This window comes from Pseudophryne corroboree, chromosome 1 (genome assembly GCF_028390025.1).
Source record: "Pseudophryne corroboree isolate aPseCor3 chromosome 1, aPseCor3.hap2, whole genome shotgun sequence".
In the NCBI taxonomy this organism is placed as follows: domain Eukaryota; kingdom Metazoa; phylum Chordata; class Amphibia; order Anura; family Myobatrachidae; genus Pseudophryne; species Pseudophryne corroboree.
In genome coordinates this window covers 296,127,782-296,153,234 of record NC_086444.1, presented here as the reverse complement: position 1 = coordinate 296,153,234, position 25,453 = coordinate 296,127,782, and the positions used below count along the sequence as shown (strand labels likewise).

Below are 25,453 nucleotides of genomic sequence, written 5' to 3'. Positions count from 1 at the left end.
TATATATATATATATATATATATACACATACTGATCAGTGAAGGTTAAAGGATAATTATTCTCAGGGATGCTTTAAGAGAGGAGGAGGCCCGGGTGCAGCCTCCTACGTTCGGGTCCCCTCCTCTCTGCCGGCAGTGCTGAGAGTCTCTGCACTAGAGGGCTTGGACTCTACTACGCATGCACAGATCTCCGGGACAAATGGTGCGGTGGCCATTTTCACAGTGATTTTCACTGAGTTTTAACATCGCTGCTGACTGATATGGGCAATAGTATCTTAGGAAAGCGCAGTATTAAGAAAAGTGCGGCCTGGATCCTGTATTCAGGGGTAAACACCAATCCCCAGATTTAAATGACACAACAAGAATAGATACAGAGTCCCTGGCGCTCAAACCTTATAGATGTGCAAGTACACTTATTAGTGCATCAATAAATAACTCACTGTGTTAATTTAAAACCACAGACATATCATTTATTACAAACAGATCATAAATACAATGTGCAAAAAAGAGCAAACATGGTGAGGTAGATATGGGCCGAGTGTCCCGTAGAAAGTGACTGGTGCTTGCCTCCTCATAAATGGGAGAAATCTCTCACCTTAGTCTGTAGGTGCGGTGGGCTAGCTTTGAAGATGGCTGTGGAGTCCTAGGCTGAATAGCCCGGCACCACCACACTGATCGTTTCTCAGCAAGACACTTCCAGCTCCAAACAGATACCCCTCACTCCTCCTCCTCCAAACAACGCGTTTCGGTCAATCAGTGACCTTTCTTGGAGCAATCTCTCACCTAAGGTGAGAGATTGCTCCCATTTATGAGGAGGCAAGCACCAGTCACTTTCTACGGGACACTCGGCCCATATCTACCTCACCATATTTGCTCTTTTTTGCACATTGTATTTATGATCTGTTCGTAATAAATGATATGACTGTGGTTTTAAAATAACACAGTGAGTTATTTATTGTGTCAAAGTCGGAAAAATATCATGCTGCACGTTGCCATATATTCACCTCATGCGCTTGCCCGCTGCGCGTGCACATTCTCTCCCGTGCGTGCGGATACTCGCAGCTGCGTAATGGAGCTTCTACGGCCATTCGCATTGGCGCGTGGTATGTGCATTTACGGTAGAGTTTGTGTGCGTCTAGCGGGCGACTCAATCGTCACTTAGTAAATCCAAATAGTATGTTTTATAGGTAATGTTTCCCTTAATAATATCTGTAAGTTTGTTTATTGTAACTGGTCCCTGAACAGAGGAATTCCTCTATGCATGATACGAAGGGTCAGACAGGGTTTGAGCAGTGGTGTTTGGTACCTAACTAAAGAACATTTTATTAGAAACAATCCGGTGCTGGTTAGGTAAAGATTAATCGCTCCTGCGTATAGTTATGTCTATTAGTAGTTTCTGGACATTTACTATATTTGCAGTTCATTATCCATGCGGCGGGAATTCTGAGATTCCCTCCCACCTGAGCAGTTTGATATAGTCACAGCCCACCTGTTCAAACTAACCTATGACCTTTTGTTATAATGTGAGGAGACATTCCTGTGTCCAATGAACAATAAGATTGTAGGGCCCTTTGTAGTACACTGTATGTTGTGTATATAAGGGTCACTGTCCCCAGACCGGCCAGTACTCCCTCTCATCAACATTTATCTCTGATAATTGGAGGACTGGATCCGGTTGCGCTAGCGAGTGTTCCCCGTATGGTATGCTTCTCTGTGGCCACTTTGTTACCCGTTTTAATGTTAGCCATTCATTCTTAGTCTATGTATTTGTGTTTGCGATCGTTCGCTGATGTGTATATTTCTGTTTAGTTATTCTGTTAGATACTTACTGTATGTTAGCCTGTAGTGTATGAACTGTTAACTGTTATTTTTCCCTTTTACTTAGCTAAATATTGTTAGTAAAGGTGTTGGAACCTTAGCAAGGTATTGTGTGTTTATTACATTGCTGAGGGTAATCGGAGCGTCTCAATCGCTCAAACAGCTAGCTTACAGACCAAGGTTAAACAGTTATATCATTGTAGTATCTCAACACTAAGAATTACAGTATAAGCATACTCTGTGTAAGGTTTAAAAGGTTATTATCTGTGTGTACGCTCGCTGTGTGTATCCTGTACTCACAGCGCAGCATGTGTACGTAACTTGCGTACCACGTGCGAGGTCTTTGTACACAAATAGCGTACGAAGTGCATAGCACGTGCACGAGGGACAGCGGCCATTACGGCTTCATGGTATTAGTAAATAGCTTGTGTTCTAAGGTAAACAATCAGCTTTATCAATTGGGGGCTCGTCCGTCCTCCACATATCCGCACTAGCGAACACAGACTTTATCTATCAGCAAAGGGCGGGAAAGTAGTATCCCTTCGTATCCGTATTAGTGGTGAGGGATACAGTAGTGCTGGCTAGATAAGCGTCTGTTTCGCTACGCTGTAGGAGTGCTGGTGGAACCCGGAACCGGAAGGTAAGAACAATACGCTATTATCTCTTAAAACTGTTTATTTCTGTTTTGCGTACGCACACACGCACGCACACATCTGCATTGTTGCGGCTCATTCTCTTGTTGCCATTAGAATCGATTATTAGAGACGTGCTGAGGAAATCTGGTGCTATTTAGTTGAGATTATAAATTATAATTTTTAAGGGAATAATTGTAAAGGACACGCACACAGCATAGCAAATACTGTGTGGTGTACGGTAAGCGATTACAGTTGAACATCGTTTACATTTATAGAAGCGTGTTAGTTGCATTGCTGTGGGCATATCTGGACTTTGTGCATACGTGTCTCGGGCAACGTGCGAGATTACGTACGCAACACAGCATACGCACGTAGCGTGTTTACGCAACGGAGCGTACGGATACGCCCACCGAGACTCAAATCACACGATAACATTGTTTTAGTGGGGGCGGTATAGTATAGCCACCTGATAATAGCACAGGTTTGTTCAGTTTTCCAAAAAGCTTAGTTAAAAGAGAACCTTTTTCTATTGCAATACTCAGGGATTGGACTACTGCCTGTATGAAAGGAATTTCTGTACAGAAAGATCAGTGTGTATATGAGTGAGTAGGAGTGAGTGTGGAAATAAAGGTATTATTTTGTGAACCCAGAAATCGGGATCCCGTCGGAGACCACATCAGGTGAGTGGACACTTGGTGGCGTGGGACTGGCTTGCCCGCGTTAACATTATACAAGGTAAAAGGAGCAAGTAGTATCCGCAGACAAAAGGACTGCGAAGGTTTAAGCGCAGCCCGGGGGGGTTTGCGTAGCACCCATATAGACAAGTTGAGCTCCGGCTGAAGGTTTCACAGCCTAAAGAACCGATTCCGTTGGTCATACAGCGTATAAATATTAAGTTACTTATGCGCAGTGTGACTGGACCGCACGTAATTGTGTGCAGTAGTTTGTTACCTTGATACCCATTAAAATTTACTGTGGGATCATAAACGCTATTTGTACATTCTAACGTGATTTGTGTAGGTTTTTGTTATTTTAAGGGAGTTTCGCTGTTCACTCAGGAAATCTCCAACAACCAATGTTTACTGGGGAGGGTAGCATACTCCCACACGCCCCAGTAAATAGAGGTTACAAAAAGATCCCGCGAATTGGGTACGTCCAGTGGTGGGCACATTGCTGGAACTCGTATTGGCCAATTGGGGCGTAAAGTGAGTGAAGGCACTAGTTGAACTTTCACCGTCGCCTTACCGCGGGCAACTTGGTTTGTTTTGTAAGAATTCGCTGAGACAGCAATATCTGCAAACAATGGGGGCCAATTGCTCAAAGAAGGGACGTCCAACAAGGGTTCACGTTGGTATTTGTTGGCCCAAAGGGTCAGCACGGTATATAATGTGTGAAAAATACGGATCACACACACAGGTATTTTGCAAAGAATGGGAACGAATGACAGAGGATGATGGGGAGCAGTTTCCCCGGGTAGGCAGTTTGAACCCTGAGGTATTGCAGAATCTAAGAAAAAGGATAGGTCTAATAAAATCTGCAAAGCAGAGGATTAGACATTATGATTGTTTACAGGTATGGCAACAGGAAAGTGAAATACAACAGGAATTAGCTCAGAAAGCAAATTCAAATCCTGGTAGGAGTCTGATAGCAACGGCACCACCACCGTATATAGGCCCTCATTCCGAGTTGATCGCTCGCAAGGCGATTTTAGCAGAGTTACACACGCTAAGCCGCCGCCTACTGGGAGTGAATCTTAGCTTCTTAAAATTGCGACCGATGTATTCGCAATATTGCGATTACTAACTACTTAGCAGTTTCAGAGTAGCTTCAGACTTACTCTGCCTGTGCGATCAGTTCAGTGCTTGTCGTTCCTGTTTTGACGTCACAAACACACCCAGCGTTCGCCCAGACACTCCCCCGTTTCCCCGGCCACTCCTGCGTTTTTTCCGGAAACGGTAGCGTTTTTTCCCGCACGCCCATAAAACGGCCTGTTTCCGCCCAGTAACACCCATTTCCTGTCAATCACATTACGATCGCCGGAGCGATGAAAAAGCCGTGAGTAAAAATACTATCTCCATTGTAAAATTACTTGGCGCAGTCGCAGTGCGAATATTGCGCATGCGTACTAAGCGGAATTTCACTGCGATGCGATGAAAAATACCGAGCGATCAACTCGGAATGAGGGCCATAGTAGGGGAAAAAGTGGCTGCAGAGAATGACATGCGGGTGTACGATAAGGTTGCACTTAATCAATGTAGTAGTGATAAGGATAAAATGAAAGTTAATGCAAATGTTGATACTAACGCTAACCCATGCAAGTTGTATCCCATTTTAAACTTCCCCCAGGAATACGACCAGGAAGATGAGCCCACTACGATTTCAGCTCTCTCTCTAGCGGCCACCATAAACGATACTTCAGTGGGCATCGCCCAACCAGTAAGAAGGGTATCAAAGGCCCATAGTTCAGGGACAGGTGAGGTTGTATCTAGAGGTAAGTACGGCACTGTACAATATGCTGAAACTGTTGCACCACACACGGTAGAATCAACCCAGAGTGAAGTAATTCATCTTAATCCTGTTAGAGTGATAGCGGTCCCCAATGGAAAGACCGACACAAATGGGGTTACACCCATCAGGAATATTGCAATGCACTGTCCCTGGTCCCGAGCAGAATTAAGAACAATTTTGTCTGTATTTCCTGATCCCAGAAAAGATTTAGCCGCATGTCAGAGGTTCATTAAGGACCTGGATAACTCCACTGAACCTAACAACAAAGATTGGCGGACACTACTGAGGGCATGCCTGCCCTCTAGTATTGACCCTGTGAAATTTATAGCTGACTGTAAATTAGATGAAGAGGTACCCCTTACGGATGAGTATAATCAAGATAATGTAACCAGGATCAATCTGCAGCTGGGAATATACTTCCCAGCTGTGGTAAAATGGAACAACATTTTCTCCATTAAACAAACGGAAGGAGAAACAGCCTCTGACTATTTCCACCGGGCACTGGAGGAAATGGCTAAATATACTGGGATCGTGGACATTGAGGCAAATATACACCATAGAGAGGTAGCGGTGTCCGTCTTGATGGACGGTTTAAAGGAGGTATTAAGGAATAGGGTACAAACCACTCAACCTAACTGTAGAGGTATGTCGGTGGCCGCCTTAAGAGAGACTGCTGTTGGGCACGACAGGAACATCACAAGACGCAGGGAGTCACAGAGTGATAAACTGATGGCTATAAGTATCCAAGCCCTTACAACAAGGCCGCCTCAGTCTAAATCTCAGACCCCTGGTGGTAAGCCGTATATGGTAAAATGTTACAATTGCAACAGGGAAGGTCATTTTGCACGTAACTGCACCAGTAACCCACACAATGCATATAAAAACCCTAGACAACGACATGACATACGAGATTGGGATCAAGGACCGCAGAGACGGAGTTATGAGCCACACGCAGGGGAAACAAGGAGGTATCCCCCAAGAAGAGACTGGCAAGTCTCTGATAGTTCCCATTTACCCCCTTCACAGGTAATAGCTGCCAGCGCAATGCAGGGAGGTCACCCCGCACCATAGGGGTGGGGCCACACCTGTAATCTGCAGCCAGTGAAATTAATTGCGAGCCTTGGAAGTGAACCCGAGGTCACAATTGATGTAGCTGGTAAATCTCTAAATTTCCTGGTAGATACGGGGGCGGCCAAGTCAGTGATAAATTCGACCGTGGGCATGAGAACCACTGGTAAAACAATTCCAGCCATGGGAGTAACAGGAGTAGTGCGACAATATCCTTTAAGCAAACCAGCAGAGATTACGATAGGGCCTTTGCATACCAAGCATTCTTTTCTGCTGGCTGCATCGGCTCCGACTAATCTCTTAGGGAGAGATTTACTGTGCAAAATGGGATGCGTCATATACTGTACTCCTAAAGGTGTGTTCTTGGATATACCCGAAAACCACGCTCAGGAAGCGCAGGATATGCTACACTCCCCAACAAGATTAATGTCACACACTGTTGTTGTAAATAGGTGTCCGTCCAAGGTAGAAGAAATGACTTCCCAGATACCGGAGTCACTTTGGACCAAGGACGGACAAGACACTGGATTAATGGCAAACGTAGCCCCAGTAGTTGTGCAAGTAAAAGATGGTAGGATAGCTCCAAAAATCCCACAATACCCTCTGAAGCCAGAGGTGGAGTTAGGAGTTTACCCCGTAATAGAGCGCTTGCTACAACAGGGCATTCTGGTAAGGACGTCCAGCACTGCCAATAGTCCCATCTTCCCTGTTAAAAAGAGTGGGGGGAGGGGTTACAGATTAGTGCAGGATCTAAGGGGGATCAACAAAATAGTTGAGAGCCAATTCCCTGTAGTGCCAAATCCAGCTGTTATCCTTATGCAAATCCCTCCCACTGCCAAATTTTTCACTGTGATTGACCTCTGCTCCACCTTCTTCTCGGTACCTCTGCACCCTGACAGTCAATACTTATTCGCATTTACATACAGAGGAGTTCAGTACACTTGGACTCGATTACCACAAGGTTTCATAGATAGCCCAAGTATTTTCTCACAGGCCCTGCATGATTGTTTACAGTCTTTCCAACCAGAGAATGGATCAATATTGATACAGTATGTGGATGATTTACTGCTGTGTTCAGATTCGCTGGAAGCGTCCCTGAGAGATACGAAACAACTCCTGTTTCATCTTTCAGACACAGGACACAAGGTTTCCAAGGACAAGTTACAATTATGCCAAACCCGTGTGAAGTATTTGGGACACTGTCTAACACAAGGACTGAGACACCTTACCGCTGATAGAATTCAAGCAATTCGTGACATGACCCTGCCACAAACCCAGCAACAGATTAGAACGTTTTTAGGAATGTGTGGGTATTGCCGTAACTGGATCCCAGGTTTTTCCATACTGGAAATACTAATACTAGTGTCTGGCGCTATTAATAATAATTATGTTAAAACAATTGTGGATGGGTGTCTAGATCTATACTCACACCCAATCCACACAAGACAATCTAAACTTGCTCACGCAACTCATGCAATCTGAATAGCCGCAAACAGGGTATAGTGGCCTGTGGATGTGGCCAACACAATCTCACCTGATTGAAACCAGGTGTACCAAAAGAAAAACTGAATAACCCCTTGCGCTAATTAATTGAAGGCAACATGACATGAAAACACACAAGTTAATTAATTAAGATAATTTTAATATCTATAAAATCAATCATATATGAGTTAACTAGACACAATCATAAAAAATTTAGTTAATTAGTATGCGCATACAAATAAAAAAGCTAAATGCTAGACCTACTATTTGAGCATAAGAGGTGGATCATATAACTACTTGTGACCACAAAGGGCTGATTCAATAATCATAGATTGACAATGTCCTGAATTTTCTTCTCAAAAAAGGACAGTCCCATTAGATGTGCTCATATAAATTTGTTTAAGTAAATACCAAATGTTAGGTTGAACCAAATAATCAAATGTGGATGGTTCTTTTACATGTGGTAAAGCTATCCAGACAACATGGAGGAAATAGGTATATCACCCGGGGCTTGGTGCACGGCAAGCACCTATAAGAGAAAGCTCCCGTCTGCCACAGTCCGTGAGTGGCGTACTCCGTCTCCCACTGTGTCAGGTTCTCATACACACACCTTATGTCGCTTTGAGAGATAGAGGTTGGTCCGGCTCCCGGAGCTCTGCGCACTGCAGGCGCTGATCAGATGGTTTTGCTCCCGTCTTTAAGCCGCCGCATATAGCGTCCTCCCGTCTCCCGTTTAACAGTCTCGAGCAGCGTTGCACATCTATAAGGACCTAGATGCAATGTCCACTGGGTCACAAAAGGGCACCTTCTCTGACGCGTTTCGCTTCTAATTGAAGCTTCCTCATAGAGTAAAAACTTTATGACAATAAAGCCCTTTTTAAATGACAGCCTCATACTCGATTGGTGCAATCATCCACCTAAAAAAGTAACACCTGTCTAAGATCCACCTCCTGATCCACCTCCTTGCTCACCTATTCCTTAATTAAAAAATACACATTAACCTTTCATATGCCCGTCTGTCTATATACACATCTTACAGAGATAAAAAATGATGGTATTATGTATAAATACATGAACAAATATAATATATATAAGAATGATGGAGCATCCTATTTTTGTTCAATAATTCATCATAAACCATAATAATGGTAATTACAAAATATATTTAAAAAATATGGTGTAATCCTTTCACATCACATTAGGTCATAGACCATCCGGGAATCGAACTCGTTACTCTAGCTGTGGTAAACCAATACTCTACCTTGAAGCTATTTGACTTTTTGGTATATCTCAGCGTTTTTAATAGAGATGATAATAAAATGGTAAGTATAATAAACAAATGAGGAAACTCATGTATTTGCTTTGTTCAAAAACAATTCGTTATATACTCAAGGGCAATCTATACGGTATATACTCTCAAAGTGCACATATATATACATGCATACGCACCAATTCAATCCACATATAAATACACGCGCATAGTAAAAATAGCCCATCTACATAATCCCTCTATTCCTTAGATGCCATTAGCTATCAGCAGTACACGATCCTGTGACCTCAAATCTATGAGAGCATTCTTATACCTCTACTCTATACGTTCGTGCCTAGATAACAAACCCAAGATGTGTTTTAATTTATTAAAGGCTAACCACTCTAATTTGTGCAGTTTTTTTGAAAAATAACTCCCAATAAAAATATCTCTTAACCAGTATATATGAGTTTGTTGGTCCCCTCCTAAAAGCGCAATCTGGGAATGGCCTGTAACTGCTGGACCGCCACTCCCTCCCCACTTCCAGGAGGATTCCACCAGCCTCTAATTGGCGAATGATTCAAAATCTATGCACTCATTCAGCCCTGCAGGAGCCAATGTTCTTAATTGAAATATCCACAGGGCTTCTTTCTCGCACAACTTGCGGTACCTGTCACCCCCTCGGATTGTGGTCTTAACATGTTGAACCCCTATCACGACCAACCCATCAATCTTACCTTGATGGTCATTAGAAAAATGTTGGGACACACTGTGATTGGGAAATTGTTTGAGAATGTTTAGTCTATGCTCTCTAAACCTAGTTTTGAGCGAACGGGTAGTGCGACCCACGTACTGTAGGCCACAAGGGCACTGCAGAACGTAGACGCAATACGTGGTATCACAGTTAATAAATTCACGTATCTCGAATCTCTCTTTTGTAGTGCTGGATTCGATATTCTGGACCCTATTAGCTATAAAACCGCATGTAATACAGCGGTTTTTCCCACATTTAAAGCAACCTACTATAGGGGTCGTCAACCATGAGTTACCAGCGGGGGCTACTACTTTATTTTCCTTTTTTCTCTTCAAAATGCTTGGCGCTAATATGTTTTTTAAATTCTTATTTTTCTTAAATATAATTCTGGGGGTCTCTGTAATTGTTGATTGTAATACGGCATCCTGTTGTAAAATTTTGAAGTTACTTTTTAATACTTTTTTGATTTCATGCGATTGACTGTTATATTTAGACACATAACACATTTTAATCAAATCACCCTTATTCTTAGTATCAAATTTATGTGATTTCTCCTTTATACTTATTAATTGTTTCCTATCTGTCATCTCTACTTTTGTATGAGCTGTCTTCACTAGGGCTTCAGGATAACCTCTATCCATAAAGTCCTTGGCCATATTATCAGCTTGAGTCCTATAATCCCCTACAGTAGAACAATTCCTACGAAGTCGACTGAATTGACTAAACGGCACATTTTTTAACCAAGGTTTATAATGATTACTAGAGTAATGTAAAAAATTATTTGTATCAATAGGTTTTTTATAGTTTTTTGTAATAATCTGTCCGCCCTCAGAGGAGATAGTGAGATCCAAAAAATTAATAGTGTCTCTACTATATGAGTGTGTAAACTTCAAATTATAATCATTATCATTAAGGTGAGTGACAAAATTACGTGCAGAAATCTCATCCCCATCCCAAATAAAAAATAAATCATCGATATAACGGCCATAGAATACTAGGTTCGCGCCATAGGGGCCCCCCCATATGAACTGATCCTCAAACATGCCCATGTAAATATTAGCAAAGCTGGGCGCGAACCTAGTACCCATGGCCGTCCCTAATATTTGAAGAAAATATTCACCTTCAAATAAAAAATAATTGTGCTCTAAAATAAATGTGATGGAAGAAAGAATAAATTCTTTGAGGTTTCTTGGAAAACCCACATCCCTACTGAGGCATTGATCCACAGATCTTACTCCTTTTTTGTGTGGTATGTGTGTATATAACGCTTGAACATCCAATGATATAAAAGCGTAATTAGGTTTCCATTCCAAATTGCCAATGGAGTTCAATAATCCAGTTGTATCTCGGATGTGGGATCTCAAAGAAACAACAAAACTCTGTAAAAAATAATCAATATACTGTGATAAATTAGAAGTGAGGGACCCTATACCAGAAATAATAGGACGACCAGGGGGTGCAGTGAGGGACTTGTGAATTTTAGGAATGTGATAAAAAATCGGGATAACAGGGTGCTCTATAAACAAAAATTTATATTCATCTTTAGAAATCACTTCCTCCCCGAGGGCATCATCCAGTAATCTTCTAAATTGAATTTGGAAATTCAATGTAGGATCATTTTTAATTTTTGCATAAAAATCAGTGTTAGATAGTTGGTTATATGCCTCAGACAAATAATATTCCCGTTCTAATAATAATATGATTGTGTCTAGTTAACTCATATATGATTGATTTTATAGATATTAAAATTATCTTAATTAATTAACTTGTGTGTTTTCATGTCATGTTGCCTTCAATTAATTAGCGCAAGGGGTTATTCAGTTTTTCCATACTGGCCCTACCTTTGCAGGAGATGGTCTTATCAAGCAAACCTGATCGGATTTCGCACACAGACGAATCCGAGATGGCATTTGAGAGACTTAAACAGTGCCTAACGCAGGCACCGGCATTAGGTATGCCAGACTATGGAAAACCCTTTGAGCTGTACGGAACAGAGAGTGCTGGGTGCGCAGCAGGTGTCTTAACCAAGAAGCATAGTGATGCCAGCAGGCCGGTAGCCTACTATAGCGCTCAGCTAGATACGGTAGCGCGATCCCTCCCCACATGCTTGCGAAGTGTTGCAGCGATAGCATTGCTAGTAAGTAAAAGCGAAGATGTAGTACTAGGACACAACCTCACAATTCAAACACCACATGCAGTATCAGCCTTACTGAATTCGGCCCAAACCAGACACGTCTCATCAGCACGGTTTACAAGATGGGAATTGGCATTGATGGCCCCCGTAAACATCACCATAAGGAGATGCAGCGCATTAAATCCTGCAACGTATCTCCCAGGTGTGCCTGGACAGGCACAAAGGGTGGAGGATGAGAGTGATGGTGAAGGAGGATTTAATACAGGAGATGACACGCATGATTGTATGGAATATTTGACCCGAAATTTCACGGCAAGGCCTGACATCAGTGACAACCCACTGGAAGATGTAGATTTTACTTTCTACACTGACGGTAGTTGTTACAGACAGATGGACTCGGGAGACTTGTGTACTGGATACGCAGTCGTAGATGACCAAAGTACCATAGAAGCAGAACCGCTAGGCCCACCACACTCAGCACAAGTTGCTGAACTGGTTGCCCTAACCAGAGCATGCGAATTGGCTAAGGGCAAGTCAGCCAATATTTACACAGATTCTAGGTACGCCTTCGGAGTAGTCCATGATTTCGAGGCCCTATGGCGCCTCAGGAATTTCATGACGGCAGCTGGCACACCCGTAGCGCATGCAGCCCACATCAGAAGACTTCTAACAGCGATACAGGAACCCGACAGAGTGGCTGTTATCAAGTGTAAAGCTCACACATATAGCCAAGACCCGGTATCACTTGGTAACAGCCGAGCAGACGAAGCTGCTAAATCAGCAGCTAGTAACCCCATACAAACAGACAGTACACAACTGATGGTATTTAATACTGTAAATACACAGAAATTGTGTGAAATGCAAAATTTGTGTTCCCCACAGGAAAAGGCAGTTTGGAGGTCAAAAGGATATGGCCAGGAGTCCTCAGGACTCTGGGCAGATGGACAGGGTAAGCCAGTGGCACCCAGAGCATACCTTCCAAGTCTAGCGGAAGCGGCACATGGGCTGACTCATCTAGGCAAAGAAGGAATGTGTAAGTTGGTAAGAGCTTATTGGTGCGCCCCAGGATTTTCTTCCCATGCGGGTAAAAGAGCAATGACATGTCTCACCTGCTTGAGGAAGAATATCGGAAAGGCAATACCAACAGAGCCATCCCATATCCCGCCGACAGATGGCCCTTTTCAGGTAATACAAATTGATTTCATACAATTGCCACCTTGTAGAAATTTAAAGTATGTATTGGTCTGTATTGATGTGTTCTCAAATTGGGTTGAAGCATTTCCTGCGTCCACAAATACCGCTGTGTTTACTGCAAAGAAAATTGTGCAGGAATTTGTGTGTAGGTACGGTATCCCTAGAATAATTGAAAGCGATAGGGGTACCCATTTCACAGGTGAAGTCTTTCAAACAATGTGTAAGTTGATGGGAATTAATAGTAAGCTGCACACTCCGTACCGCCCCCAGGCGAGTGCGAAGGTGGAAAGAGTAAACAGCACTATTAAAAATAAATTGAGCAAGGTAATGACTGAAACAGGACTGTTATGGCCTGAAGCTTTGCCAATCGTATTATACAGCATCAGAACCACTCCCAGGTCCCCTCTTAATCTGTCTCCTTTTGAAATTCTGTTTGGTCGACAACCTCATGTTATGATTAACCCCCAGGATGATTTGAAATGTAACAATGAAGTAACCGTAAAGTACTTGGTTAAGATGAGTAAGCAATTGAGGAATCAGAATGATAATCTAAAGTTGGTGATTCCTGATTTGCCAGACAGTAATTGTCATGACATTGAACCTGGGGATTATGTAATGATACGGAATTTTCTACGCTCAGGTTGCCTTATTGACAGATGGGAAGGACCATATCAAGTCTTATTGACCAGCACAACAGCATTGAAGGTTGCAGAGAGAGAGACTTGGGTCCATTCGTCTCATTGTAAAAAGGTCACTGACCCAGAGAGGTCCCGTGATAAAGAACAGACGGTAGAGGTTGTATCACTAGAGTGTCTGTTCAGGGAGGATTGAGATGACACCTGAGCGCTGAGAATAATAAGACCGGAAGCTTGTTGAGCCAGATTTCTTTTTCCCATTTGTTATTTTCTCCAGTTCCCACCTCCCTCCTATTTCCTTTCCCCCTTCTTATTTTTCTCCTTTTACTCCTCTAAGATGGACTTGCCCCAAGAGACTGTGATCCGGATTTTCCTGTTGACCATGATGTTGACCAGAGCAGTCTGTTTCGGTGAGAGTACTATGGAGGTCGAGAAAGGATCGGGAATGGGTTCTGATGACCAGGATGGAGGCGGAAATTTCCAAGAGCAACATAATCTCCGAGTAAAGGCGAGTATCAGAAAACGATCTGGTAGCATTGACAATAGAAGGAATTGTGAAGGATTGTTAGCTGAAGAGAACTGCATCTGTAGGCATTGTGACAATATAGTTGAGGATGGGTGCATCAAGAAATGTCAGACCAGTTTTAATGTCCACATGGACCGGCATTTATTGAGTGACTATCACTCCTTAGTGGGTAAAGTGTTAAATCAGACAGACTGTTGGGTATGCTCTCAAGTACCTCAAGGTCATAGCAAATCAGGACTAGTACCATTCCCTTTACCTGTAGGAGAGGTACTTGAGTTAAGTGGTGGGAGGCCGGTGGACAAGAGGTTTAATATCTCTAGTCCTCCTAGTTTGAAGCTCCACCAATATCATGTGGATAGGTCCTTAGTGTGCTTTAACATTTCCAATCCCCGAAAGCTGGGAAATTGGGAAGTGTCATGGAGTAATCAAACCATGACATTCTCACATAGAGCCGACAGAATGTCCATAGACACAGAACTTATACGCCAGACAGCCGACCATAGAAAATTCTTTCGGTATAGGTATACTTTAGGAAATAGGACCATGCGAGTTGGAGAAATATCACCAGGGTACTGTGCACAGATCGTACAAACTGATACGTGTACTAAACAGATGGGAGAATTAGGATTAGGAGATTTAACATGGAAAATTTGTAACATGGTAATGTCATACTCCGTCCCATATGTTCTCCCCGATGATGCATATTTCATATGCGGGAGGAAGGCGTATAAGTGGCTTGCCCCAAACTCAGAGGGATTATGTTATATTGGAAAAGTACTGCCTGAAGTAATGACTTAACCCATAACAAAATGAAAGATATTCACCGCAGTGCCCAAGCTCCTTATACTCACACTCATTACGAGCACATCGTTAAAAGGCACCTGATAGAGAGGACAGAGCACTCGGCCTCTGATCTGATCCATGAATCCACCGGGATTCAATTCCTACTCGCGTTAGATATCACTCGTACCGCCCGAGGAGTGATAAATTACAAATATATATCTGCGCTTGCAAATTTGTTAGACAATATCACCGAAATGTATGACGACACATTCAGGTATACTGGGAAAGAGTTACAAGCCTACAAAACAGAAATGGTTCAGCATAGGATGATTCTCAATTACCTCACAGCAGTGACAGGCGGGTATTGGGTTACCCTAGCAACTCAATATGGAATAAAATGCTGCACGTATATCACAAACAGCACAGAGGACCCAGCCGAGGTCATAGACCAAAAGATGGATGACATTTTACAATTAAAGTGGGAGTTTCGAAGGAAACACAATCTCACACTCGCTGCTGTGGGTAATGAGCTGACCAGTTGGGTGTCATGGTTGAACCCACGAAATTGGTTCTCGGGCTTAGGAGAATGGGCCCAAGGTATTATTATGGATGTAGGAAAATTCCTCTTGTGTATTCTGGGTGTCGTCATATTGGTTGGCCTGATATTTAGATGCGTTCGGACTTTAACGAAGTATAAAGGTAGTACCAGAGTGATGAGTTTAAGGAGCGAAGACACTGTACTAACAACAACTAATTTGATTTATGACCCAACGATAGAGACAATGTTGTGATGAAAATGGGATTCCACGGTCCGTTTCTTTCACCCGTTTCTCCTTTGTTTTCCTCCGAGGTACAAAGACATCCGCTTGGAAGAAGAATTTGACAACCTCTTTTATACAGACCATTGAGGAACTATGCTACAAGCCCCAATTTCCCTAGTGACTTTAATTTTTACGATAGCCCAATACTTTAGAGACTGTAACTTTATGGACAATGGAACAACTTTTGCTCGATATTTATAGCAAAAGCACCGAGAGACATCAGACAACATGTACATCAAGACAAGACATCAGACAAGACCTCAATCAGCAACTGTTTATTTAAACTCACATAGTTTACGACTGCATTTATAACGATTGTTTCTTATCTTCATCTCTACAACCTCCAGGTAATGACACACATAGTCGACAGGGAATATAGACATATATATCAGCATTCACATGTCCCCCCCTTTCATGTATCATCAACTAAATGTGCTCCCCATTTGTTGCAACCAAAAGCCGAAAAAAGCTCGGTAGAGTTTGACAGCCCATCCACAGATCCCTGATAAGGGATAAGAAGGATTCAAATGTATACTTCGCAATACCTCGAAGCTTGATTTAAAACACGTACGGCACGATGATACATGACCCCTCAAACATGGATTCATACACACATGCTTCTACTATCTCACTAGGTCATACCTTTTTCCCACCTTCTCCTCTCCTCCCTTTACCCAATCATAAAATGTTATTTACATGATGACATATATTTTTCTTTTTTGAACTGTTTTAGGAAGTGGCAGTTATTGATGACTGCCAAAGGGTGGACTGTCAAAGTCGGAAAAATATCATGCTGCACGTTGCCATATATTCACCTCATGCGCTTGCCCGCTGCACGTGCACATTCTCTCCCGTGCGTGCGGATACTCGCAGCTGCGTAATGGAGCTTCTACGGCCGTGCGCATTGGCGCGTGGTATGTGCATTTACGGTAGAGTTTGTGTGCGTCTAGCGGGCGACTCAATCGTCACTTAGTAAATCCAAATAGTATGTTTTATAGGTAATGTTCCCCTTAATAATATCTGTAAGTTTGTTTATTGTAACTGGTCCCTGGACAGAGGAATTCCTCTTTGCATGATACGAAGGGTCAGACAGGGTTTGAGCAGTGGTGTTTGGTACCTAACTAAAGAACATTTTATTAGAAACAATCCGGTGCTGGTTAGGTAAAGATTAATCGCTCCTGCGTATAGTTATGTCTATTAGTAGTTTCTGGACATTTTACTATATTTGCAGTTCATTATCCATGCGGCGGGAATTCTGAGATTCCCTCCCACCTGAGCAGTTTGATATAGTCACAGCCCACCTGTTCAAACTAACCTATGACCTTTTGTTATCATGCGAGGAGACATTCCTGTGTCCAATGAACAATAAGATTGTAGGGCCCTTTGTAGTACACTGTATGTTGTGTATATAAGGGTCACTGTCCCCAGACCGGCCAGTACTCCCTCTCATCAACATTTATCTCTGATAATTGGAGGACTGGATCCGGTTGCGCTAGCGAGTGTTCCCCGTATGGTATGTTTCTCTGTGGCCACTTTGTTACCCGTTTTAATGTTAGCCATTCATTCTTAGTCTATGTATTTGTGTTTGCGATCGTTCGCTGATGTGTATATTTCTGTTTAGTTATTCTGTTAGATACTTATGTTAGCCTGTAGTGTATGAACTGTTAACTGTTATTTTTCCCTTTTACTTGGCTAAATATTGTTAGTAAAGGTGTTGGAACCTTAGCAAGGTATTGTGTGTTTATTACATTGCTGAGGGTAATCAGAGCGTCTCAATCGCTCAAACAGCTAGCTTACAGACCAAGGTTAAACAGTTATATCATTGTAGTATCTCAACACTAAGAATTACAGTATAAGCATACTCTGTGTAAGGTTTAAAAGGTTATTATCTGTGTGTACGCTCGCTGTGTGTATCCTGTACTCACAGCGCAGCGTGTGTACGTAACTTGCGTACCACGTGCGAGGTCTTTGTACGCAAATAGCGTACGAAGTGCGTAGCACGTGCACGAGGGACAGCGGCCATTACGGCTTCATGGTATTAGTAAATAGCTTGTGTTCTAAGGTAAACAATCAGCTTTATCAATTGATGCACTAATAAGTCTACTTGCACATCTATAAGGTTTGAGCGCCAGGGACTCTGTATCTATTCTTGTTGTGTCATTAACATCGCTGCTGACGTCGGTACAGGACTACGGAGGGGTGAGTATTCAAAATATGGGTGCAGCGTATGCGGTGATTCCACACAAAACTTTATTGAGTGATTTTACCTTTAAATAAAAAAATAACTTATATATGATTTCCTTCTAATAAAAGGTAAAAAAAAAAACCTTGAAAGATAATAATTACATTAGTTCACAGAAAAATGAAAACTAACATTAGTGGAAGATGGAGTTTGAGTCCAGAACCCAACTGCGTATACATTTTTGTTTCTGACCATGTACAAAAAAAACTAATAGTTCTTTGACATCTACTCATAATATTTACTCCTAAATAACTTATAAATACCCAGTAGGTCTCATACAATAAGTATATGCAATGAACAGCTGAAACCCCTCACAAATTCACAGAAATTTGGAGCAAGTTTCTTAGTCCACACTCAATATTTGTTGTCGAGGGCCTACTGCTACCCGAGTCACACTTACCTACTTAAATGATCTCCTATCTGGGAGAAGTCTGGAGAGGAGACACTTCAGGGGGCGGGCCAGGCTGTTACGCCGCTAGACCCGCTAAATTATGCACATTCAAATCATTTGACCTGCCCCCTCCATACAGAGCCGTGAATCCCAGGTATTATCTCACAAAGAAGTGGGCAGGATGCAGGAGATCTGACCACTCTTCCGTAAGTGCAGGGGACTACACAAAAAATCGGAAGTGTCTCACAACTTGTGGGAGAGTAGCCAAGTCTTCCCATGAGAAAGATCTGAGCCCCATCATCCCTATTATAAACAAATACTGGGGCAGATGTATTAACCTGGAGAAGGCATAAGAAAGTGATAAACCAGTGATAAATGTAAGGTGATAAATGCACCAGCCAATCAGCTCCTAACAGTTAATTTACATATTGGAGCTGATTGGCTGGTGCGTGTGTCACCTGGCATTTATCACTGGTTAATCACTTCCTTATGCCTTCTCCAGGTTAATACATCTGCCCCACTGTGCTTTAATGCATTTGGCAGCCTTGCTACAAGACAAGACTTAAAAATGCAAAAAAACATATGCTCTGTTGGATGCATTTTACAGTACCTCCTGAACGACTCTGCTTTGGCTGGTACAGTTCCGCTTTGCAGGGACTGTCCTACCTGCGGGTCAGTGTTCTGTAGAGGAAATTGGGGAAAGCACTCTCACTGCTATTCTGCATAGCACAGCACCGGGTGCCCACAACGCAAGTGCTGGTCACGCCCTCACAGTTATAAAAAGGGGGATGTGCCATGAAGCCATATCCCTTCTCACAAGACCACGCCCCTTTTTATGGCGCCAGACTGCCTACCAGCGCAGTCCCTGATTTGAAATCATGTATGTTGGGAGGTATGATATTAGCATGTGTCAATTTCTGCGTCAATAGCGCATGCACCAGGTCAGGCATACATCAAATGCACTTAAAGCCATCCCAGTTATAGACACAATAATGCATTTTTACAATGTGTTTCGGTAGTTAAAGACATGTTAGCTATTAAGTTTGATTTAAATATAGAAAACACACTATAACAAAGCAGCTGTAATCTTCCTTCTCCTTCATGAATGACATTGAAATAAATCACAGTAAAATACAACCACAAAGTCATAATATGGCACAAGCAATTAAGAATGCAGAGGTGAAACAGCAATCAGCCAATCAGAAGCTGCTAGCACTGCTAATAGTCAACATCATCATAGTGATTTGACATATGCTACGGCTACTGACAGACGTATCTGCATCTCCGTGTGGGACTGCCTGAGTTGTTACCAGAACATTTTCTTGTATTCAGACTGTGTTTGTCCAAACTGTCCATCTGCAGTCATAAGGGGCTGCAAGTCAAGTGTTTTTTTAAACACATACAACTCAGTATAAACCTCACATACTTCATCGTCCAACTGAGACTCCTGTCCCATGCATTTTAGTGTTAGCAGTGCAGGTTAAACTTATTCCTAGGTCTTTCAGAGTAGGCCTCCAATCAACGTGCAAGCCTACTAAGTCTACAGTATTCATCACAATGCAGACACGCTGGGTGGTCCAATGGAGCGGGTAGAGGTCTGCATGCTGGCATACACCTTCTTCTGTGAGCGCAGAAGAGGGGTCTGTGTGTCCACATCGCGAAAGTAGTTCTGTTTCAGGCAACGCAGCATTTGCCGTGTCCATCCATATGCCAAGCAGTTAAGAAATCCCTGGGATACTGCAGCGAGGGCCTGGAAAATATTTAAACGCTAATTACGATGATCAGCATGAGGAAGCAATTATTGTGTTAATGTCATGTATTGTCTGCACATGAAGCAGAGAATCAAACATGGAGAACAAACGGCAGATTGCAAAGGTCTGCAAAAGAAAACACAGAATCTGACATAATCACTAATCTTACAATGAAATTGTCTTATGTATAACAGCTAACCTTAACAGTAACAGATATACAGTCAGAGGCGGATTGGCCATAGGGTTCACGGGGAAGATTCCCGGTGGGCCGGTGCAAGGTCTCTCTGCACCCTAGGCAAAGCTTCAGCCTAGCGCACCTTAATCTGCAAAGCCCCCACCACCTCCTGGAGGGGAGATGCAGACGACCACTAAGTAGGCTGGGGTGAATTGCATCATTATACATATACAGTATAGAGAAAAGGTACAACAATCAAGGATTTTTAAAGTAATAAAGCATATTGCAAACACGTCACAAAATGTTGTGACTTTGTTCACAATATACTACTATTCTTTATAAACTGTACAATATTGTATATGAGGTCTGCTGGAGATGTTTAACTGGGGTTGGGTACAGAAAGCCGCCAGTCATAATGCAGACAGCGGCATCCAGACCACCACAATACTGACATTTTGAATTAAATAAATTATACTTACCTCTTACTCTAACTCTCCCTCCCCGCAGCCTGACCCTAACCCTCCCCGGCATACTAACATTCAGGATGCCAGCTGTCGGGATTCCGCCACCATATTCTGAACGCCAACATATCGTCCGCTGGAATGCCAACTACATCCCTTTAATTGTATGTGTATACATACATATATATCCACATACATATATTTGTATGCTCCTTATTGTGTTTCATTCCCCCATCTGTAAGTTAATTACTAACCCGCATAAAGAGACATAGTTCAGTTTTTTACTAGATGAATTTGTGGTGCCCTCCTGTGGGCGGCGCCCCTAGGCAGCCGCCTAAAGCTGCCTAATGGTAGAGCCGGCCCTGCCATGGGGCCTGTTTTGTTTGAGGACATGTGGTCCTTTTTATAGACATAATGAATAAGATGCTAAATAATTTGCATATATGAAAATTACTTTGCCACTTAGCCTGTGATTGCAGATGATCTAGTGTATGCTCTGTCTGCCTGCTTGGCTGACATATAAGATTGAGTGAATAGTGATTGGGATACGCGGTTGGTGTAATAAGCAAGAAAATATATATTTCTAAAGAATGATATCGTTTCCTAAATTCTGAAGGTGTATCATATAATGTGCTCATAATATTTAATTTTTGTTTATTTTTAACTTCCCCCTTGATGCTGGACATCCCCACTATCTGGAAAGTTTTGGGGGGAAGGTGCTGTTGCCATGGCCCATGGCTAGACCTTACACCTCTGGTGCTGCCCATGTGGGGCCACTAGTACAAATTTTTCCAGGGCCGCTTTTTGTTCCCAATCCGCCCCTGTATACAGTATATGTAATTGTGGGATGTTCCATTTCCAGTTGCTGGCCAAAAGGGCAGATTGTTCTGAGTTGCAAACTTATAAGTAATGGGGCCTGCAAGTGGAGACAGAGCCATAGAGTGTGGGTCTGGGCCTGGGTACTATATGGGGCGTGACCGAAGTATGGAGGCGTGGTCACTCCACCAAACCTTCCCCCCCCAAAAAAAAATAATTTGCAGTGGCATAGAGGGTTGGTGTGTGACCCTCAGCCAGGGGCACACCATGCAGGCAGCAGCCTCTCAGAAGATAGTAGTTGGAGATGGCAGGAAGTGGAGATGGCAAAACCTTATGGAGGTCATTAAGGTGCGATTGTTCTTCCTACCTTTGTTGCAATGATTTGCCTTATACAATTGCGATTATATGCTAATATGGGCAGAAGCTAATCCATGCAAAATGACGCCCACTACGAGTGCATCTTCTGTGTACGGCGCCGCATGATTTCAGGATCATCGACGCACATCAGGTTACTACGCAGAGCCTGAGTACCTCTGTAGATGAGCAGGCTGAACTGCTCTACTGGGAAGCACAGGCCTCTCCAGTAGCAAGTGTGATCGCAGCTGCAAATATATGCACGCCCAGAAAACACCACATAAACGGCCATGACACACCTGCGTTTTCATGACCACTCCCCATTACCACCCCCAAACACTGACTTACTGTCACTCACTAAAATCTTGCTGCGACCGCACTCGTGAATCACTCACTGCACGTGCACACTGCGGCTCATACGCTTGTGCAGTGCAAAAACATCGATATGCGTACAATTACCACTTTGCGTCTGCAACTGAATGACCCCCTATATGCTTAGTTCTGAACAACTTGTAATACACTTACATCTCTGACTGTAACTACTAGCTTTTTTATATAAACTTTATTTCTTGGATTAAAGGCCCTATAAACACCAAATGCTCTTTATTTTTGTACAGCAACGTGAGTGTTTTTTGCTGGCCTAACCACAGAATGTGCTGCATGACTCAAGTGTGTAATTGTTCTGAAACTACATTTATATAAGAAACTTCTTTTCATTTAGCACTAGAAAGATATTTTGTTTTGTCAGATGTTCAGTTTTTGGAAAAGCCTCAAATACGCATTTATAATATGATGGAAAATCCCACTGGATACAGTAAGTGCAGCTTATGTAACTAACAATGTCATGCCTTAAAACCACTAAGAAAACCACTAACAAATAATCTTTTGCTCAGTATTTCAAACAAAAAGTCTCTCATAGAGTAGATAGAGTCCCAAATGTGAGGCATTTGTTCAGTATATGAGATGCACCTCTTTCTTGTGCTTATGTACAGATTTGTACATAGGGGGCTATTCAGAGATGGATGCGGCCGTTGCGCTCGCATGCAGTGGCCGCGTTCATAAGTTCTGTGCACATGCACTGGCCATAGTGCACGTGTGTGACCCTTCACACTGCAATCACATCCCGGAACGGTGCGTTCACATAGTGATCGACAGCGGAGTGGCGTCGACGCAGCATTTGCTGGGCGTGGTCCAGATAACACAGGCGTGTCTGGACTGTTTTTGGGGTGGCTGCGTGACGTCACATTTGTCCAAATGCTTTTTCCATTGCTCAAAACATTTTTTAAACTCTTCTTTGTTGATGCCTTTTAGTATTTTTGCCATTTTTTGTTTCACTTTTCAGAAAAACGTTTTCCTTTAAGGTCTCTTTTCATGCGAGGAAATAAGAAAAAGTTGTACGGGGCGAGATTAGATGAATACGGTGGATGAGGCAAAGGTGTCGTGATTTTTAGTTAAAAATTGCTTAAGACTCAGTGCTGTGTAGGCAGGTGTGTTGTCATGATGGAAGAACCTGTGACCTGTTTTTCCTCAAATCGTGACGTAACCTTTCTTTTACTTACTTCATGGCAGCCATACAATGGGTTAACGACCCATTTCCATATCATAGACAGGAGGTTCTTTTCTTCTAGTACCCGCGTACCCTGCCTATATGAGTGTGCCACTCCTCCTCTCGTCTTTTTTTCCTATCTCCTATTAGTTTAGACAGAAGTAGGTTTGTTATTTTTGTGCAAGTGTGGCGGTGCCGCTATTCAGGGACTGGCTCTAAATTATATGCTGGTGGTTGGCCGTAATAATTTTCTCCCATTTACCTAGTTGGTCCCCCCTTCATGGTTGATCTGGCAGTAGTGAGCGTTGTCAGGGCCGGGAGCTCACAGGTCAGCGGCAAGGCACCAGTCAAGTCCGGCAGCCGGGCGGAGGTGAGCGGTGTCAGGGCCGGGTGCTCACAGCGCCTGCGCGGCTTCCGGGAAGCAGGTGTCCAGTCCCGGAAGTCGGCACGGTTCTGCACATGTGCGGTGGCCGGGCGGAGGTGAGCGGCGTCAGTGCCGGGTGCTCACAGCGCCTGCACGGCTTCCGGGAAGGTGTCCAATCCCGGAAGTCAGCGCGGTTCTGCACATGTGCGGCGGCCGGGTGGAGGTGAGCGGCGTCAGGGCCGGGTGCTCACAGCGCCTGCACGGCTTCCGGGAAGCAGGTGTCCAGTCCCGGAAGTCGGCGCGGTTCTGCACATGTGCGGCGGCCGGGAGGAGGTGAGCAGCATCAGTCTGGGTGCTCACAGCGCCTGCGCGGCTTCCGGGGACCAGGTGTCCAGTCCAGCATGTGCGGGGCGGTAGTGAGTGGCATCAGTGCCCACAGGCTCACGTGATTGGTGCAAATCCCGAAAGTCTTTGTTCACTTTGGCCAGCTGGAGTCAAAGGGCTGCCTTTTAAAGGGGATGGAGCACGGATGCATGTCAGCTCTGTGGAGGTTGTCAGCAGCAGCTGGTATGGATGAGCCTGTGTCCCAAAGGTCACGTGATAAGGTCCAGCCGAGGTAAGTCCTCACAGAGCACTGGTTATATACATTTCTCTGACGTCCTAAGTGGATGCTGGGACTCCGTAAGGACCATGGGGAATAGCGGCTCCGCAGGAGACTGGGCACAACTAAAAGAAAGCTTTTGGTCTAACTGGTGTGCAGTGGCTCCTCCCTCTATGACCCTCCTCCAGACTTCAGTTAGAATCTTGTGCCCGGCTGAGCTGGATGCACACTAGGGGCTCTCCTGAGCTCCTAGAAAAGAAAGTATATTTTAGGTTTTTTATTTTCAGTGAGATCTGCTGGCAACAGACTCACTGCTACGAGGGACTAAGGGGAGAAGAAGCGAACCTACCTGCTTGCAGCTAGTTTGGGCTTCTTAGGCTACTGGACACCATTAGCTCCAGAGGGATCGAACACATGATCCGACCTCGATCGTCCGGTCCCGGAGCCGCGCCGCCGTCCCCCTTACAGAGCCAGAAGCATGAAGATGGTCCTGAAAATCGGCGGCAGAAGACTTCGGTCTTCAACAAGGTAGCGAACAGCACTGCAGCTGTGCGCCATTGCTCCTCATGCACACCTCACACTCCGGTCACTGATGGGTGCAGGGCGCTGGGGGGGGGGGGGGCGCCCTGAGCAGCAATATTAATACCTTGGCTGGCAAATAATCACAATATATATAGTCCAGAGGCTATATATGTGAAAAATACCCCTGCCAGAATCCATAAAAAAGCGGGAGAAAGTCCGCCGAAAAAGGGGCGGGGCTATCTCCCTCAGCACACTGGCGCCATTTTTCCCTCACAGCTCCGCTGGAAGGATCGCTCCCAGGCTCTCCCCTGCAGTTTCAAGCTACAAAGGGTAAAAAAGAGAGGGGGGGCACTAAATTTAGGCGCAGCAATATATATTTAAGCAGCTATAAGGGAAAATCACTCAGTTATAGTGTTCATCCCTGTGTTATATAGCGCTCTGGTGTGTGCTGGCATACTCTCTCTCTGTCTCCCCAAAGGGCTTTGTGGGGTTCTGTCCTCTGTCAGAGCATTCCCTGTGTGTGTGCGGTGTGTCGGTACGGCTGTGTCGACATGTTTGATGAGGAGGCTTATGTGGAGGCGGAGCAGATGCCGATAAATGTGATGTCACCCGCTGCGGGGCCGA

The 25,453-nt window shown here is 43.8% G+C and overlaps 1 protein-coding gene across 1 annotated transcript in view; it reads right to left on the bottom strand.

Annotated features, from left to right (window-relative positions):
* Window positions 1–18,717: 18,717 nt before the first annotated feature.
* TMEM116 (transmembrane protein 116) overlaps window positions 18,718–25,453 on the bottom strand; it is a 135,787-nt gene continuing 129,051 nt past the window's right edge. The window contains exon 11 of the mRNA XM_063964368.1: window positions 18,718–19,989. Within this exon, the coding sequence (XP_063820438.1) occupies window positions 19,792–19,989 (198 nt within the window). The 3' untranslated portion in view covers window positions 18,718–19,791. The remainder of the gene's footprint in view (window positions 19,990–25,453) is intronic.